The sequence below is a fragment of the Sabethes cyaneus genome, chromosome 2 (genome assembly GCF_943734655.1).
Source record: "Sabethes cyaneus chromosome 2, idSabCyanKW18_F2, whole genome shotgun sequence".
Classification (NCBI taxonomy): domain Eukaryota; kingdom Metazoa; phylum Arthropoda; class Insecta; order Diptera; family Culicidae; genus Sabethes; species Sabethes cyaneus.
This window is the reverse complement of record NC_071354.1, coordinates 149,543,967-149,564,687: the sequence shown is the minus strand read 5'-3', so window position 1 is coordinate 149,564,687 and position 20,721 is coordinate 149,543,967. Positions and strand designations below refer to the sequence as shown.

The following is a 20,721-nucleotide window of genomic DNA, read 5'->3' as shown; positions in this document are numbered from 1 at the left end:
GTTCAATAGGAACTGATTGGCGGGGTGGGCATGGTGTCCCGTAACGCTGAAATGTATCTAATATGATACCGTGTTAATAATTAGCATGTACTTGGTACGCACGGCTGAACAGAAAATGAAATTTTCCGTGATTGAACAGAAAATGTTTGTAGGATTTCATTTTCTTAAATATTCAGATTCCGAAATTGTCGACGATATATGCACTCAGTATGAAGGGCAGTGTTCGGTTATGGAGAACAGAAACTCAAGAGGTAATAATACTCTATGTCCAACCGATGTCTATGAACCGATCTTAAGACTATCTTTAGTCAAGGACTATCTTTAGTTAGGAGTGGATGGAAGGCGTAGTCTGTCCAATCTACAAAAAGGGCGACCGGCTAGACTGCTGTAACTACCGCTGCATTACGCTGGTCAACGCCGCCTACAGGGTGCTCTCCCAGATTCTGTTGCGTCGTCTATCCCCAATAGCAAGAGAATTCGTAGGGCAGTATCAGGCGGGCTTTATGGGGGCCCGTGCTACTACGGATCAAATTTTTACTCTCCGACAAATCTTTCAGAAATGTCGAGAGTACAACGTGCCCACGCATTATATTTTCGTGGATTTCAGAGCAGCATACGATACCGTTGAACGCGAACAGTTATGGCAGATAATGCACGAGTACGGTTTCCCGGACAAACTGACGCGGCTGATCAAAGCTACTCTGGAGCGAGTGATGTGCTACGTGCGCGTTTCGGGGACACTCTCAAGCCCTTTCGAATCGCGCAGAGGGTTACGGCAAGGGGATGGACTGTCCTGTATGTTGTTCAATATCGCTATTGAAGGTGTGATCCGGCGAGCGGGCATTGAAACGAGGGGAACGATGTTCAGTAAGAGTAGCCAAATCCTAGCCTTTGCAGACGACCTCGACATCATTACTAGAAACCGTGGGACGGCGGAGGTAATCTACGCCGGACTAAAAACGGAGGCTAGGAGGATAGGGTTACAAATTAATGCGTTGAAAACCAAATATATGGTAGGAAGAGGCTCCCGAGATAGTAACGTTTGCCTCCCACGGACAGTGACTATTGACGGCGATGAGCTGGAAGTGGTTGATGATTTCGTATATTTGGGATCTCTGGTCACCGCCGACAATAATACGAGTAACGAGATCCAACGACGCATTCAAGCTGGAAATCGAACCTACTTTTCCCTTTGCAAGACGTTTCGATCAAGGAGCATACACCGCCGCACAAAGCTGACGATGTACAAAACGCTAATCAGACCGGTAGTCCTCTACGGACTTGAGACAGTAACTTTACTTACGGAAGACATACGTGCACTTGCCGTTTTCGAACGAAAGGTGTTGCGGACTATTTTTGGCGGGGTACAGACGGAAAGCGGAGAGTGGCGGAGACGTATGAATCACGAGCTACAGGCACTGCTTGGAGAGATTCCCATCGTACACCTGGCGAAAGTTGGGAGACTACGATGGGCCGGCTACGTCGCAAGGATGCCGGACGACTGTGTAGTGAAATCCGTTCTCTTCAAGAACCCCACCGGTACCAGGAATAGAGGGGCTCAACGTGCTAGATGGCTCGACCAGGTTGAAGCCGACTTGCGTGTGTCGAGACGCGCAATGAATTGGCGACGAGTAGCCCAGGACCGAGTACAATGGAGAGGAATTCTTGATACGGCAAGAGCCACCCCGGCTCTCGGCTGAATAAGTAAGTTAGTAAGCACTTAAATGGTGTTTGACCAAGTGATGTTTAAACTACTTTAAGATTTTCAAACCAGCTCTCTCTCAAAAGCTGATACACAGGGTTAATATCGGATTTTTCTGCTAAACAATCCGCTTCTCAACAGCCATAAACCTCAAGCCGTTTACCGGCTGTTAAAGGCGTTAAAGTGTAGAGTACACTCAAGTACTTTTTTTACACGGTTTAGTTTTTTGAGTATTAAGAACGGGGTAACTTAGAGACCATTCATTTATTTCTCAATACATTTGGGAGTAGCTCGACATTCCTCACGTAGATTGTAAATAGTTCCTTAGCTGCACCGTTTTCTAGTAATCGAAAAAAACAAACCGTGTAAAAAAGACTTGAGTGTAGAAGCTTTCACTGGGCTCACAGCTTTCAAACTACTTTAAGGCTGCTTAGGGGTGTTAAAGTTAAATACGGAACAGCTACCGGAAGAGTGGAAAGATGGGGTTATCTATCTGCCCGATCTATAAAAAGGGCGACAAGTTGGACTATGAGAACTATCGAGCGATCACCGTTCTCAATGCCGCTTATAAAGTGCTGTCCCAAATCATTTTCCGCCGACTGTCACCAATTGCGAATAGGTTTGTGGGAACTTATCGGTCTATAACGGATCAAATATTTACACTGCGGCAAATCCTCCAAAAGGGCCGTGAATACAGAGTTCCCACGCATCATTTTAACGTTGACTTCAAAGCCGCATATGATACCATCGACCGGAAAGAGCTATGGAAAATCATGGACGAGAACAGCTTCCCCAGGAAGCTCATCAAACTGATTAAATCTACGATGGATGGTACACAGTGCTGTGTTCGGATTTCGGGTGGATTGTCAAGTTCATTGGAATCACACAGAGGACTTCGTCCAGGTGATGGTCTTTCATGCCTGCTGTTCAACATAGCGCTACAAGGTGTTATGAACCGAGCGGATAACAACACGCGGGGCACAATATTCAACAAATCTAGTCAATTCGTCTGCTTCGCCGATGACATGGATATTATCGGCAGAACATCTGTGGCGGTGGCTGAACAGTACACCAGACTAAAGCGCGAAGCAGAAAAGATTGGGTTAAAGGTAAATACGTCTAAAACAAATTACATGCTGGCCAGCGGAACCGAGGCCGAACGACACTGTTTGGGCAGTAGTATATTGATCGACAGCGATGAGTTTGAGGTAGTCGATGAATTTGTCTACCTTGGCTCACTGGTAACAGCGGACAATGATATCAGCCGTGAGATTCGGAGGCGTATTATCAGCGGAAGTCGTGCTTACTATGGGCTCCACAAGCAATTGCGGTCGAGAAGATTAAGTCCCCGTACAAAGTGCACCCTGTACAAAACGCTTATTAGACCGGTTGTTCTCTACGGGCATGAAACATGGACAATGCGCGAGGAGGACCTACGAGTGCTCGGAGTTTTCGAACGACGAGTGCTAAGAACGATCTTCGGCGGCGTACAGGAGAACGGAGTATGGAGGCGGAGGATGAACCATGAACTCGCACAGCTCTATGGCGAACCCAGTATCCAGAAGGTGGCTAAAGCTGGATGGATACGATGGGCAGGGCATGTTGCAAGAATGCCGGACAACTACCCTGCAAAGATGGTGTTCGCCTCAAATCCGGTAGGAACAAGATGACCAGGAGCGCAGCGAGCAAGATGGTTAGACCAGGTGGAGCGAGGTCTGGCGGAGAGTACTGGAATTGGAGAGCGGTAGCCCTCAACCGAGTTACATGGAGAAACTTTGTTCAACAGGCTTTGTCGTAGGACGGCAAGCCACCTAAGTAAGTAAGTAAGTAATTTACTTATACGAATTAAAGTTATTCGAAATTAAAAATATTGCGTACGACAATGTTCACGGCAAAAAGAAAATAACGCGTTTCTTTTTCTTAAATTTAAAAATAGATTTTTTTTGCTACATAAAGGTTGATGAGATGTTGATTAACCGACTGGAAAAGCATATTGCAAAACTATTTCTCGTTCTAAAAATAGAATTGAGAGTATTTCGCAAATCGGTCATTTTAAAGGCGCACAAAAGCCTCTATTAAGAGCTTCATTGCAGCTATTAACAAACCTGAAACCTGATAAAATCAGCAGATTTAGCTGATTAAGCCGTAAAAAAAGATTTTTATTTTTAAACCTAAGCATAGTTCAGCCACAGGTTGAATAAAATCAGCTATACAAGCGTTTGATCAACCTGAAATTGTTACTTGGGCAGCTTTCAAACTACTTTAAAGCTGCTTAAGGGCTGCTTAATTTGAATGCTGATGACCTTAAAATGTTTTTCCAGATCCGTTCCACTGGCTATTGTCACTTACTCCAAAATCACTTCGAGGACTTTGCCACTTGGTGCGATGTGAACCGCATGTTAGTGAACCCGAAGAAGTGTTCAATAATCACATTCTCCAGAAAAAAAGACCCGATCCTGTTTTGTTATGAGCTTAATGGCACATCAATCGAACGTGTTTCGCATATTAAAGACCTAGGCGTTATCTTGGATTCGCAGTTAACGTACAAGGAGCATATCTCGTACATTGTCGCTAAAGCCTCTAGGTCTTTAGGTTTCATTTTCAGGACTGCAAAAAATTTCTCTGATATATATTGCCTTATGTCTCAGTATTGTTCGCTGGTGCGGTCAATCCTGGAATACCGTTCGTCCGTTTGGAATCCTAACTACAACAACAGTACAGAGGGAATTGAATCAGTTCAGCGCCGATTTCTTCCACCGTTGGATATAAGTCTCCATATTATGTAACGGTTAGTAATAATTTGTCAGCTTTTAGTTTAAAATATCTGTAAATACTTTCATGAGCACGTGAAGGATGGTTATTAACACCTTTAAACTTGATTGCATCATCAAAAATTTTTTTTTCACTCCAATAAATAGATTTTTTGCTCATAGTAAAATTTTGTAGTTAAATTGTAGGAAAAGATCAAACACAACGTATTTTGTTTAAAAAAAAAGCAAAGCCTGAGTGCTTATTCCGTAATCGAAATTTGACCTTCTGTTTTCATACGTCAGATTTCGCAACCAGCTGTTTGAATACAGGACAGTGCGGGGTCTACGATCCTATTGACTCTAACAGCCTCTCCCAGCCGAGATTCGAACATACAACGACTGGCTTATTAGACCAGCGTCTTACCTCGAGGCCAACTGGGATTTTGCTTGAACTTTTCGTTAAAAAAATGGCAAAATTAAGACGCAATAATCATTTCATGGCTTCTAGCAATAATTACCACAAGTGAAACAATATTTAGCGATAGCGATACATAATGTAACAATACTTCAGGATGAAATAGCCATTAAATTTTATTTTATTTGTACATTTAAGTACAGTCGTTTTTTAGCGTTTATTGCATTCTTTGTATCCTTATGAAAACTATTTTTTTTTCTTGAACCTGTGTACATTTATACAAACGTATTAAATATTTTCCAATGAACTGGTTTGTGTCCGGCGAGGCAAATGCCTATTAGAACCGATGAAGTTCGAATTTCTTTTTAAGGATGGTGTGTTTCCTCTACTGCAGATTACGAGCCTTTACTTCGGCAACGGCTTGAAGATGTTCGGCCTTGGCTTGTGCAACTTCCGGGGTATCCTGAACTGGTTCTGGTACAGCAACCGGGGCAGCACGAGCATCTAGCACTACGGGAGCTACGTTGGCAGTTGTGTAGTAAGTTGGAGCGTTATAGGCATAAGCATAGCCTGGAGCTTGGAGGTTCACGGCATAGCTTGCAGCTGGAGCAGCACTATATTGGATTGCAGTAGGGATGTTTTGGGTGTATGTTGAGTATGCAAATGAAGCAGGCGCGGCGACGGGAATTGGAGCAGCGTAGGTGGTCACGGCAATTGGCTGAGGTTTCAGAGCGACAGTGGACGTAGAATAGGAGAATCTGGCTGCCGGTGCTGCCAGAGCCACAGCCTGAACAGGGACAGCGTTGTAGGTTGAAACTGGTGCGATTGCAGCAACTGGTGCGGCTTCCACTACAGTGGCTGTTTCAACAGAGTTGGTGCTTTCTACAGCGGCATTACGTGCCTTAATTTCTTCAACTGCGGCCAAATGTTCGTTCTTTGCTTGCGCGACTTCAAGAGTATCCTGCACTGGTTCTGGGGCAGCGCGGCTTTCAACTGGAGCTACTGGCATATTGCTAGCTTCGGCACGAAAACCGTTGACGTCATCAGCGGTATAGCTAACGGTTTGCACTTTGTTTTCTGCATCTAGGAATGTATACGATCCACGAGTAACACCGTCCAAAGACTTGGTTTCCGTTTTTGCCGACAGTCCTCCGCTATATCCATATGAGTATTGTCCTAATTCATCCTGGGCGTGAAATTGGTTCGTTACTTCTGCTGGGGCCGCAGCAATATATGTAGTGGCTGGAATGGCAGTATACGTCAGCACGTGTGGGGCAGCAGCAACTACAGCCAACAAAGATGATACTACGATGAACACTTTCATATTTGATTCTAGAACTTTTAGCGCTGCTGGTATACCAGTACTCGCTTCTTCGGAGGATTGAACAGGATTGATGTTTACGAACTTCAATAAATGGTCTATTTATACCTCGATCCTATTTGCACCATCTCGCATGCTAGACCTTCTTCGAAAGATTTATTTTTTATGCTGATAGTGTTCTTGTTCTTAAGTGAACTTTTGGTGGTATCAGTTAAAAGTAGCAAGAAAAAATTGAACCTGATTCATTAAAAGTTGTCTCCTGATCACGATTTTTTGTACGATCATGGTCGAAGCCGGTTTTCCGATTGCTTTGAACTTATATAATACATACACGCGGTTGGCAGGATAAAAAGGGTGGGATCATACACTGGACTACCCTTTTCCGAAAACCGGTCGAAAGAAGAGCACCGCCGCAGCAGGAGAAACTAGAAACAAGGGATAATTCAACTCTGTCGATTTGTTCAGTTAGCAGCAACCTTGCTATACATAACTCTTTCCAATATGATATTCACTTTTCTACCATCTCTATGCCGGATTGTCTTTCAGTGGTTGCTCACCTTACCTCCGCATAGTATACGAGAATTGTACAATAAAGCAAGTGCGAAAAGACAAAGCTATGTAACCATTCCGGTAACATTTGTACCAGAACTAGTTAAACTTCAAAAGGAGCGATTATCAGCTCTGTTGCCTACTGACTGCAGCATCCTGGTTGCTTTTGGCTGCTTTCGCGGCATTGCGTTTTGAATGCAGCGTAACCGGTACGTAAGCTGACCGGTATGCGGACGGAATACTATGCAAACTCAGCGGGTAATTTTTTCATCTTACCATGCTTTGGATGATAGAAGCAAAGCAATGGAAATTTTCAACAGTACATTCCTTGTGCCAATTAGGGCCATGATGATTATGTATTCTAGTCGATATGTTTCTAACTTTAGGTACATTCATGCATCTTTGTATAAAATTTGTGTAATTTTTTTGATTCTATTGTTAAACCTTTGTAATCTCTTTTGTTAAACCGTTTATCTTATTTTCAATTTTTTCGATTTTGTGTGAGTTACTCTGAGTTCACTAAGTTAAATTTTAATTGAAATAGTAGATTTTTTCGCAAAAAGCAAAGGATTTTGTATAACCTTCTTTAAGGCTTGACCCTTCTTTATCGACAGGCAGAATTCCTGTTGTTTCTCCTGCTTTTCTGGTTTCTTTGGTTTTTCTCTTTCTTTTTAGGATCACGTATGAACAGGTTAATCAGAGGGCTTATGAAGTCGATAACGCTAACAGGGCCCAATTACAAGGATTTCTTGGTACGAAAAATTAGTATTGGATGTAGATGTTGTATCACATAATAAAACAAATGTACAGGTATGCAGGTACAGACTTAAAAAGGTAATGTTACTTATTTACTTAATACAATAAAATACAGTTAAATATAACACCTGTATTAGATAAATAAACTAGAATCGGGAAGAGGGAGGGACCATCAGAGCACTTGTTTGAAGCGGTGTGCCTAGGGAGAGTGCAACAGTCAACTTTCTAGGGTTAATCTTGGCCCGATTAACAACACATAGCGGATAATGAGCGGGCTCTTCTCCCCACCTGCTGGAGTCATTCTGCATTAAGACGGCTTATTTAACGATTGACTCAGGCGACTTAGCTCTTGAAAGGAGAGTCTCTTAATCCCTGGTACGCAGGGATGATTCCTCCTCAGAATAAAAATGAGAAGAGAAAAATTCACACTTTACTCAGTCGTGATTTATGTTGCACCGTTTTGTTTGAGCTTTTCTCTTTTTTACTGATCGCGATTGCTCAGCAACCTGCTCATTGTTCTTCTCATTGAGGAATAAACTGAGCAACAAAGTGTTAATACACTTTTTGGCTGCCCATGATGTGGCACAAAAAAACTGTTTAGTCTTCGCGGCAACAGTGCAAAAAATGTTGGAAAGGATGATAGATATGGCAACAATGTGATTCCCGTGCCGTTGCTTGCTGCAGTAGGAACGATTTCGAAAGTTTCTCATTTTTCGCGCAATGAGAATCTAAAGTTTGTTTATATTTCTCTTTATTTTTGGTCTGTTTCTCATTGCGTGGATGTATTTCTTATTTGTGGCAGCAGTTCTGCTCATTGTGTTGAATGAAAAAAGTTGCACTTTTTGCACAATGAGTGAGGACATGGCAAGCCTGCTGGTACGTGTAAGTGATGTTGCTTACCGACCAATTCCCTTTTGGCCCTTCATACAAGAGTTTGGAAGCATGACCAATCAGGCTTGGCATACACTTTTCGCTTCGATTTTGCTCTTTTGGTTACTGCATCTCAGCCAAGCAAAATTTGAAAAAATGATGTATGGTGCGTTTGTAGAATTTGTTATTATCTACAATATTGCCGAAGTAAGCATTACTGTGCGTTTTGTATTTATGGCGCTATAAGGCTGCTACCCTCTTGGTAGCAAAAAGAGCGCTCTTTTTGCTACCAACGGCATTGCTGCCCTACACCGCCGTAAATACTAAAGATAAAACTTCACTTCCTTCAGCAATGTTATAGATAATTACTAGCTCTACAAATGCCCTATACATCACTTTTTCAAATTCTGCTTGGCTGACGAGCAGTAATCAAAAATCAAAATCAAAATCAAAGCGAAAAGTGTATGTCAAGCCTGTGACCAATCGTTGAATATGTACAACTCTTTTTGACATGATAGGCTCTTTGCTATGAACGGATATTCTGCTAAGGCGGTGGTAGTACCATATATTCATATTCATATGTTGCTTGCTTCTAAATGATTTAATAGCGTTAATACGACTTCTCCACCTCGTTTATCTGATTGTTTTAATCGTTAAGTTTTGTTGCAAATATGTTTTCATCAGAATAATCAAGGTTGTACTTCTGCAGCTCTGCCATACGAACTTTTTTTGGCAGTTTGGTGTACAAACGGAAAGTAAAGAATGTTGCAGGCGTATGAACCGCAGGCTGCAGGCACTACCTAGAGAGATGCACATCGTACATTTGGTGAAAGTCACGCAAACTACGGTGGGCCTGCCCCGCGCTGCTGTCGGATGCTGGATAAGCCCTACCGGCACCAGGAATAGAGGGCCCAACATGTTAGACGTGCTTGACCAGGTTGAAGAAGACTTGCGTGTGTCAAAATGCTAAAGCAGCAGGAGGAATTATATTTACAACTTATTTATTTAATACTTCAGTTTTTTTTAATGTGGCCAAAATGTCTCCATTTAAAGTGGCGCTCCAAACAGCTGATTGTTTTACTTAAGAGAAGCGCAGGTCTTATTTGTCTTTTCTTTTCGCAATGTGTCAAACGACTCGGTTCTACTTGCACGTCGACTGGTCTCCAGGTCCGGGTTTCTTGTTTATTGTTTATATCAACAGACATATAGTTGTCCTAATGATAATTTGGTCTAACTAGTACGTAAAATATATAAAAAGTTCCTACGAATAGTCCTACGATTTAGGTAAAAGTCGAACCCAGCTGACACTTGGCTGAAAACTCGTTGTAGCCCGACGATGGCTCCGTTTCCTGCATAGTTTGTCCTTCGAAACGGTACTTGGAGGAACATTCTGCTACGAAGAGGTCGTGGTTGAGCCCGTAGACTGATATGGTTGAGAAGCCATGGACAATCGGCCCTCGCTATTAGGAGATCAGCTACAAGGATTGCTCGGCACAGATTTCTCCTAGTTGCTAAGGTGTCCAGTCCAATTAGCATCAGGCGTGCTTCGTATCTCGGTAGCTTGAGCGGGTTGTTCCAAGGCAGGCGACTGAGGGCGAACCGAATGCATTTACGTTGTATTTTCTGTAGCCGATCAACGCCATTGAGATAATGGGGATTCCAAACCGCCGAACAATATTCCAGCGTCGAACGGACAAGCGCGCAGTACAAATTCTTCAAGCAATGTATATCGGTGAAGCTTTTCGCAGTTCTCATTATTAGGCCAAGACTGCGGGATGCTTTAGCAACGATGTAGCTGACGTGCTGCTTGTAGGTCAAGCAGGACTCCCAGATCCTTGATGCAGGACTCTCTTTTAATCAGTTCACCGCCTAGATGATAGTTAAAAATGATTGGCCGTTTTTTCCTGGAAAACGACACAACTGAACATTTACTGATGTTGAGCACCATTCTATTTTCGTTACACCACCTAGAAAAGTTCTCCAGTTACTGTTGCAGAAACATGGCGTCCTCTACTTTTTTGACCTCGATATAGATCTTAAGGTCATCGGCAAAAGAAAGCCTGGGTCCTTGTAGCGAAAAGTTTACATCGTTGAAGTATAGTAGGAAGATGAGCGGACCTAGATGACTGCCTTGTGGAATACCGGACGTAGTAATAAACTCGCTGGATAACGATTCTCCGATTTTAACAGCCACATGCCGATCAGCCAAATAGGACTTCAGCCAGGGCAGTAGGTGCCGTCCTGTCAAGTTTGGCAATTGCAATTTCATGATTTGTCGACCAACATTTGAAAAGGGCGGATTAGCCAACTGTCAAACAGACCGAGCGAGGGTTAGTTTTTGCTGGAGCAGCATAGGAAAATGAACTCTCACTCGTTCTGTTTGACAGTTGGCTTATCGGCCCTTTTCAAATGTTGGTCGACATTTATCTTATCAAAAGCAGCAGAAAGGTCGGTGTAAATTGCGTCCATTTGGCCTCGACAGGGTTTCCGTAGCATAAGTAGTAAATGAAAGGAGATTTGTGGCATGAATCCATGTTAAGAATCGTCGATAAATTGCTTACAATGGTAGAACACTGGTCCCAAAATTACTTTTTCGAATAGCTCGTTCCATTAGATATTTAGTAGTAAATCTAGAATACCAGCGAAGTTAGTTCGTCTAAAATCGTAGCTAACGGCATCCGCTATGCTACAGAAATTCTCCGATATATCCACTTCAAGCGTCAGGTGTAAGGCGGGATGATGATTGACAGTCTTTACGAGAGGATGCGATGCTGCAGTTAGCCGAGGTGCGTAGTTTGCATTGCTGACGAAACACACATCGAGCATTCGACCATTCTCATTAGTCACAGAGTTGATTTGTCGCAGAAGGTTGAGGTTGTAGCTGTCCAGCAGTGTATGCATACCATCATAGAAGGTAGATTGTAATGGATCTGCATACAAGAATCCATTTGCAGAGGTCTGCCACTTCAAGCTAGGAAAATTGAAGTCGCCGAGGACCACCAGTTCGTCAATAGGCAATACTTGCATACAGATATCTCGCACCGATTCAGTATGAGCTTCAGCAAGCTCGAGGTCACGCGTTCGGTCAGGTGGCAGATAGAACACACACAGATAAAGCGAATAGCCCTCTAGCTTGAGTTGCACCCAGACTAGTTTCAAGCTCATCTAAGCTGATGTACGCTGACGACTTAAAGATTTTCCGTGAAATTAAAACCAGACTTGATTGCTGTACTCTCCAAAGCGATATTGATTCTCATTCACGATGGTGTACTCTAAATGGTATGCAAGTTAATGTCACGAAATGTTGCGCCATATCCTTTATCCAACTACGTGAGCCCCTGCAAAACGAATACTCTATCGGGCAGAGTCATATACTTTAAGTGCAGACCATACAGGACTTGGGCCATAAAGAATTATTGATTCCAAAGCCAGATTCAACGATCACTGCTAAGGCCTTCGCGATAGTTGGATTCGTGAAAAAAATACCAGCGTATTCCAGGATATATACGCGCCTCAGGTGAAATTAGTGATCATTAAGATAACATCATTTTACATTTGTATTGTATTGCGAATATAATAGAAACTGTAAGCGACAAATAACCAAACGCATTGTATGTGTACATGCAGATTGACGAGCAATGTTATTAAAATACGGGAGTATTGTATAACATATGATGAACATTTCAGCTGAAGTCACGCAAGAGCTTAACACAAAATTTGGGGGTATTTTTTACACAATGTATTGCGGAGTTTCCACCTATTTAGACTCCCCCGCGAAAATTATTAGCATGGTTATTTTCTGCGTTTACCACATATGTTTGCGATTTAGCAATTTGAACCATCAGTTTTTTGTTATTGCCTCCCCACTGCATCCCTCCTTGCTTGACAAGCATATTTTCAATGTATTTAGTAAGTACAGGATAATTATTATTGAAAAACGAATTTGCGTAGGACTCGTAAAATTGCTGCCAGGTACAATAATGTTGTCATATCTTCTGTTAGATTTATTTATTACATGACGAAAAAGCAACAGTAACAACATTTTAGTAGTTGTATGGCATCACTGGTTTAGTACGAGCAAGAGGTAAAAAAAGAATACGAAAATCCCCCTGTCACATGAAATAGATGCAAAATCGGCACGGTCATTCACCGGAATAATTTTGGAAACATCTGGTTTGCAATCGGCATGCATTTCATCTTATGTTTAAGTACATATATATTAAAGTTAGTAAGTTTAAGTTTATATTAAAGTTAATAAAACTTAGATTTTCAGATAAAACGGCTTATATGAGTAAAAGCCGCTGAAACGCAAATTTTAAGTGAACAGTTCGGTGGATATATGCCAGTTGTACATACAGATTTTTTCATATTGCATGCAGAATGTCTTTTGCATGCGCAAATGTAGATTAGGTGCTCGTGTGCTTTCATATTTTGTGAATTTCTGCCAACTGCGGAGATATATTGACGAAGAGTGAGCCAGATATTCATGTGCTACAATTAAACATTTCTAAATCCTGCATTTCAAGTGAAGTGAATGGCCAGTTTTGTTTAAAATATTCAAGTAAAATGCTATACGCGATGAGGTTGTGTGTGATTTATGCTTTATGTTTTATGCTGAGATGATTTTGAAGTGCATGTGCTCATACACAGTTTTTTCGTTAGAAAACATTTTTGTTGATGGAGCTGAGTTGCATATGAAAGATTATCGATAATGTAAGGCAGACAATCATTTATCCCAGCGAATCTACTGTACTACATTTAAAAAATTGCAACTAAAGAGCTATTAAGACCTATTTACTAATACACTCACGTCACGGTAGTCATTAATACACGTTGAGGGCTAATTTCTTATTAAATCGTTATATTGTGCACTTGTTATTATTATTTATTTGTTATTTATTGATTATTTCATCCGACATAGGTTGTCTTAATGAATATTGAAATATGGCAGGGAAAAGCCACCTTGAAATGCACAAATGACAGTTTCAAGCCGGCCTAAAAACCCTGCATCTTTTCACAGAAGGTTATAAAGTAATGAAACTTATCAACTAATCAAAACTTTACAATAACTTAAATGGATAAGAATAACAATTACAATAATTTAAAATGAACAAAAAACAGCAGTATACAAATATTAAAAGTTGAAACTAATATCACTTTGATTGTAAGCCACTGCCAGACGATGGATGGGTTCATGTTGGCCGTAATTCGTACGATAAACGTTTAAGCGTAGAAGATGTTGATGACGTTGCGGCCGCAAAGGACAATGCATTTGTAACATACCAAGGATATTAGGACAGTCGTAGCCACCGGTTAGAATTTTGTGGGCCATTTGAGATATAATATGCTTTCGTCGCTGGTCGAGGGGTTTGATTCCAATTAGCAAGCAGAGGTCTTCATATGATGGCAAACTCTTAGGATTTCTCCACGGCAGTGGAGGTTGTTCGCAGCTTTCTGGAGTACGTAGTTATTGTGTGGACCCCATATTATGCTGCGCACATCAACACGATAGTCTTAGGACGGCAAGCCACCTAAGAACAATAATAATAATAATCAACAGGATAGAGGCCATCCAACATTTTTTTTGAGATATGCTGTGCATCTACTGGCCTACGAGGAACGTTGGAAGCTCATTGATCTGCATTCATAAGCTGCCAGAAGAAAATTATTGCAAAGGATATGTTCGAAACCATAACAAACTTTTGCAAACTCTATAAGTCCAGTCTTGTAAAAGGTAACATTCAAATTTTAATGTTTGAGGTCTATTGGCTAACAATATTCCACATTTACTGGTTCCTTGGTTTGCTGCCAAATTGTATTGAGTTACATTTTGTTACATTCAGTTTTAGTAGAAATTTATTGCACTAAGCGTTCTTTCTGAAATATAGCGACATCATAAGCAATTTATATTTCCATTCATAGTTACATTTAGTCCGCAAAAACATTTTTTTTTCATTGCTTAAGTGCGAAAGAAATATTATTTACGTGTAAAATAAATACAAGTGGTCCTAAATGGGGACCCTGGAAACCCCAGAGGCGACCTGAATAAGGCCACTGAGGCATTTTGGAAGCGAACAGATTGTGTGCGTTCTGGTAAAATTCCAATTCCAATTTCCAATTTTTGCTAATTTGAAGATTAAATAGAGGTGCGTCTATTCTGTACCATTCCTTACTAAAGTCCGGGCAAATAAACGTGGTCAAAGTATTTTTATTAGCGAAAAAAGGAAAATAAGTTAAATTTAGAAACAGGCCGAAAATACCCTCCCGTACCCTCTGCTTGGTTCGATCAGCGAATTCCCCAGCTTGGGTAAAATCATTACTTTCTTTTACCGTCCTACCGTCAATTGTAAAAAACTACCGTTTAAAAAATATAGCATCATCCGCAAATAATCGTGTACCACAAGGCACGCCAGTGCTCTTTTTAATACGTCTGGATTTATATATTTTCACTTACATTTTAGCGCACAACTTGAGGACCGTCTAGTAAAATAGTAGAATTTCGATTTTTGTTCGGTTCGGTGATAATATCAACAGAGGCATTTGATATGTGTTTCACGTAGATGACCCATATAAAGCATAAAGTTTTTATAACAACATGCAATTGATTAGACTCATATAGATTTCTAAAGTAAGGTATGTTATATGTAAGGTATAAGGTTAATGTTAACGATCAGGTAACTATCTCTAAATGGCGCCTAGAAAGCAAAAAAGCTTGCGGTGTGCCCCGATCATGAAATTAATTCTATATGGAGAATATAAGGTGTAATGATATAAAGAGGGAATCCATCAAATTTTTATTTCGAAATATTTCTCTTCATAAATATCAACAGACTCGAACAGGTTTAGTTCAAGGTCATCTGGACTGATCGTATTATACTATGCGGTGTGAGTCAAGGTAGATGTGCTAGTAGCAGACCTTTGGTTTATTGGAGATATTTTCTAGTTTGATAGGCTTACATACATTTTTGTGAAAGTAAAACTTGATTGTAATGTTAGATGGCGAGCAGATTCGCGATACTTGGGTATCGAGTCGTGGGAATCATGATCACCCTAAATAGGTCCACAAAAGGTCCATTTCAATAGCTCCCTGGGGTAAGTATTCATTTGATAGTTTTTACAGCAGACATCAACCAGACAGCAGTTAATCTGCTCAGACATGAATAAAATCGTTATCATGCCTGTTGCCTTCCAAATTAGGGATAATTGCACTTTAATATCTTGAAAGTAAAGCATTTCTGCTGTAAGCTCAGCAGGGAATTCTGTATTGTTTCTAAAACAATTCAATATAATTAAAAGTTGGGCGATTCAGGTTTAACATCCGTTCCGGACCTTCGCAACCAGCTCAAATATAGTTATTGACCAAGAAACAAGTTTTTGTGTGCTAAACGTGAATATCAACAACTACGGCAATATCATATGCTCCGCACATCTACTTCGTGCAATGCGCTAAAGTTGCAAACTAGCATGTAACATTAGACGGAAGCCTAAACCGCCCGCACTACGTAATACGCAGTAATACCTACGAGTTTAAAAAAATAAATTTTTGTAATTTTGAAACATTTTTTTCACAGATTTATTTGAACACACGACATACAACATTGAAAGGTAATCAAAATAGCCATCGCCAAATCGCTAATTGAGATTTTTACATTGTCTGCGTTGTTAATAATTTACATTCATAAATTAGTTTAATTTATGAATCTATTTAAGAATAAGAATAAGGATTTTTAAAATAAGCGATTTCCGAAAAAATTGTGTTTTAAAAATTGTGTTCATTCATTAGACCATTAGTTTTTACCGCGTTTCATGAAATTATGGTATGTTTTGCATAACAATTTTGGGAAAGAAGCCAATTCAATATAAATTTTATATTCTTAAGTGGCTTTGAAATCGGAGAAGGTCATCAAATGGTGTTTATTTTTCTTTCAAATTTCAGCTAAAACTAGTTTATATTGTTACTAGCTGACCCGACAAACTTCGTATTGCAACAAATTAACCTGTGTTGTACATAAATCTTGAATCTCGGATGATCTTTGTCATAATCTCGAGTTTTGCAAGCCTCCCAGTGGGCGGCGCTTCCGATGGCGGGTCACCGCCAACACTCGCGACCGTCTCGTCCTGAATGATCTAGTGTTACTATAGATAGTTTTTGTGGTCTTGTATTGACTAATGTTTTATGGAAGAGTCTCGAATTTCTCGAGTTCGATTAGTTTTTGAGTTTCGCAAAAATTTCTGTTTTATTTGTATGAGAGTCCATATCCCCCTACCACAGGGGTGAGAGGTCTCTAACTATCGTAAAATAAATTCAAGACTCCAAAATCTCCCACATGCCAAATTTGATTCCATTTGCTTGAGTAGTTCTCAAGTTATAAGGAAATTTGAATTTCATTTGCATGGGAGCTCCCCTCTTAAAAGGGGAAGGGGTCGTAATTCACCATAGAAAAAAATTCTGCCATCTAAAACTCCCACATGCCAAATTTGGTTCCATTTGATTAATTAGTTCTCGAGATAAGAGGAAATTTGCATTTCATTTGTATGGAAGCCCACCCTCTTAAAGGGGAGATGGGCTATAATTCGCTTTCTAAAGAAGAGAGGGGTCTCACCATAGAAAAAAATCTTGCGTCCAAAACCACTTACATGTCAAATTTGGTTCCATTTGCTTGATTAGTTCTAGAGTTATGAGGAAATTTGTATTTCGTTTGTATGAGAGCCCCCCCTCTTAAAAAGGTAAGGGGTCCTAATTCATCATAGAAAAAATGGTTGCCTCCAAAAACACCCACATGCCAAATATGGTTCCATTTGCTTGATTAGTTCTCGAATTCTGAGGAAATTTGAATTTCATTTGTGTAGAAGCACCCCCTCTTAAAGTTGGGAGGGGTCCTAATTCACCATAGAAAATATTTTTGCCTCCAGAAACCTCCACATGCCAAATTTGGTTCTATTTGCTTGATTAGTTCTCGAGTTATGAGGAAATTTGAATTTCATTTGTAAGAGAGCCCCCCCTCCTAAAGTGGGTAGGGGTCCCAATTCATCATAAAAAAAATTTTTGTCTCCAAAAACACCCACGTGTCAAATTTGGTTCCATTTGCTTGATTAGTTCTCGAGTTATGAGGAAATTCGTATTTCGTTTGTATAGGAGCCCCCCTCTTAAAGTGAGGAGGGGTTCTAATTCACCATAGAAAATATTCATGCCCTAGAAAACTTTCACATGCCAAATTTGGTTCCATTTGCTTGATAAATTCTCGAGTTATGAGGAAATTTGCATTTCATTTGTATAGGAGCCCCCCTTCCTAAAGTGGGGAGGGGTCCCAATTCATCATAGAAAAAAATTTTGTCTCCAAAAACACCCACGTGCCAAATTTTGTTCCATTTGCTGGATTAGTTCTCGAGTTATGAGGAAATTTGTATTTCGTTTGTATAGGAGCCCCCCCTCTTAAAGTGGGGAGGGGTCCTTATTTACCATAGAAAATATTCTTGCCCTCGAAAACTTCCACATGCCAATTTTTGTTCCATTTGCTTGATTAGTTCTTCAGTTATGAGGAAATTTGTATGGAAGCCCCCCCTTTTAAAGAGGAGAGGAGTTATAATTCCCCTTATAAAGAGGGGAGGGGTCTCAATTTACTATAGAATAAATTCTTGTCACCGAAAACACCCACATGCCAAATTTTGTTCTATTTGCTTGATTAGTTGTCGAGTTATGCAGAAATTTGTGTCTCATTTGTATGGGAGCCCCCCCTCTTAGTGGGGGGAGGGGTTTCTAACCATCACTAAAACCTTTCCTGGCCCCATAAAACCTCTACATGCATATTTTCATGCCGATTGGTTCAGTAGTTTTTGATTCTATAAGGAACATACGGACAGACAGACAGACAGACAGACAGACAGAAATCCTTCTTTATAGGTATAGATATCATTCGAGTTTTTTGGTTAATAAGAGCGATCGACGTAATATCGATAACATCTATTATTTTGGTTTAGGTGTGAAAAATTAGCAAAACCTTATTTGTTATTAGACCGTATGAATAAAACAGTTTGCTTTGCTTTTCCCGTTTAAGTCGTATGAGAGCATTTGCTCTAACTCTTTTATTCATACGGCCTGTTGCTACGTCATTACTTTGAATCAATCAAAGCATCCACATTTGAGTTATCTGGAGTCTAGAAGTGCACAGTCTATCAGTGCTCATGCCGATTTATCGACGACATATTTAACATGAGATCGTGAGAACTGATTATCTGAAAACATTATGCGCCACCCAATAGCTCTGTAGTTTGTTGTATTCCTTGACTGGTGATTGAATATGTGCGAGATCTGTGGCATGCACTAATAAGCGCACCTTGTCCTCACATTATAAACTAGATGCTAATAAAAGCTGGTGTTCTGATGGTATTGTAAATATAACTTGCAGGCAGTACATATATGTACACGTTAGTATATTTCATTTACTACGGTTAGACAAAAAATAATAATATTTGCTGAGAAAATTTATCTGCTTATCGACATTTAGCGCAATATATTAATCGTAACACATCAACATTTAGGGGAGACGGGTATAAAATGCCTCCCTTACTGTCGGTGAATGCATGACTATTCACTCGTCATTTTTGATGTTTGATTTATTTTTGTTAAGTGTTATTATCCTTTTGCAGTTTTTTCTCCTACATCATGATGATGTGATGATGAAGTTTATTTTTGAAATATCAAATCAGAACATGGTGTTTGTACTAGAAAAACGTGAGCATAATTTGACGATATTTTGTGCCGTTTGAAAATTGAAAATTGAAAAATACAAAATACAAAATAGACAACTTAAGACCGAAATTATTCACTATTAGCAAAACCAATTTTGAACCGACTTCGCTATTTAAGAAAATACAAATGAGAATAAAACATAGTACTAAGGTTATTTTAAGCAACGTTCTATATATTTTAGTTCAAAGATACATCATGATACATATACAGATACATATATTTTCTACTGTCAATAATATAGATTCTAAATTGAGAACAAAGGGGTAAAATCGGGGCTCTGTAGCCGCAAGGTTTCCGAGTCTGCTTTAACAAGCGAATGGTCGTGGGTTCGAATCTTAGTAGAATCAGGCCATTCGATGTCAAAGTGACTTTAGCATGGGTTTATTCTCAGGCCCCTCGTCACCCTTCCTTCATGCTGAATTTCTATATTATCCCGATAAGGCCTATTGACAGTGCAAAAATGACCCTTATAGTCAAAAGCACTGGTTAGCTGTTCCAGGGATGGTTATAATTGGGGACAGCGCTGTCATGTGGAACGAGGTGGGTGAAGTAGAGAAAGCATTCAAGGAAGGGTAAAACCCAATTACACACAAGCACGCATAAAATAAAATAAGCATATCGCTCACTCAATAGTGATTATAGCAAAGAAATGCAGTGCGGGTCATACAGCAAACACTCAGGCGATATCACAATAGATCAACGATACTGGTCGCAGTGATGAGTCCATACAGGAAAAAAGGGGTAAAATGACGTTTGTGATTCAATTAACACTCATTCAAAACGTTACATCGATAACGCATTAAGCTATTTGACACAGAACTGAAGCAGTTAATTTTGTAATATACGTACTGTATCAAAGATTATCTGTAAAACTAAACCAAATAATCACATTTTTTATAAAAGGATATTAGCTTTCGATTAATGGAATAGAATAAGCAAACAGTTTTTTGTCTCGCGTGGTAACAGGTTCAGTTTTGGGGTTTAATTGGAATTTCTATTCCAGTGAAAACTAGTTTCACTACAAAACTGCGACATAAATTTACTATAGATAGGTGGAGACACACGAACAGTCACACAAAAACTACAAAGTATACAGCCCTAAGGGTTGTACGAGTGGGTGACGTAGGACCATATCAGATCATTAGATCAAGGACTAATGTAAACTGCATTTCTGGCGTATGTATGTTTATAAAAATCAGTTAGTGCCATTGTTTAATTGAATTTTTAAAAGAGAAGAGCAAAATATTGAAATTAAATGCTTTATTGAAGGCAATGGTGGCTTTGAAAATACGTGGACGGGGATTCATACGTACAACGCCTGCAATCAATAAAACATGGAGATTTCTTTTAAAAATCACTTGTGGACATCATAAAGGTTGAAATAGTAATGAATGACCAGCCCACAGATTATTGTATCAAATAAGATTCTGCGTCGTAGCTTGACATGTTTCAATAATCTTACTTTAACTCGCTTGTGGCCTTTAAAAGGGCCATTGGTTACAAATAACGTTAAAGCCAAAGCACGTTAATCGCAAATATGACGTTCCATTCGAATGCCCTTCACTTTTGACTTGAATGCATCAGGTACATAAGTTAGCGGCGTCGATT

At 40.0% G+C, this 20,721-nt stretch overlaps 1 protein-coding gene across 1 annotated transcript; it reads right to left on the bottom strand.

Moving 5' to 3' along the window:
• Nucleotides 1-5,252: 5,252 nt before the first annotated feature.
• On the bottom strand, nt 5,253-6,191 carry LOC128737804 (cuticle protein 19.8-like). Its single transcript, XM_053832523.1, has one exon. It carries the CDS (start codon nt 6,189-6,191, stop codon nt 5,253-5,255), a length of 939 nt encoding a protein of 312 aa, XP_053688498.1.
• Nucleotides 6,192-20,721: the final 14,530 nt, after the last annotated feature.

Bases quoted from the DNA above. Each gene is read 5' to 3' on its own strand.
- LOC128737804 (XM_053832523.1), bottom strand. From the start codon at position 6,191: ATGAAAGTGTTCATCGTAGTATCATCTTTGTTGGCTGTAGTTGCTGCT.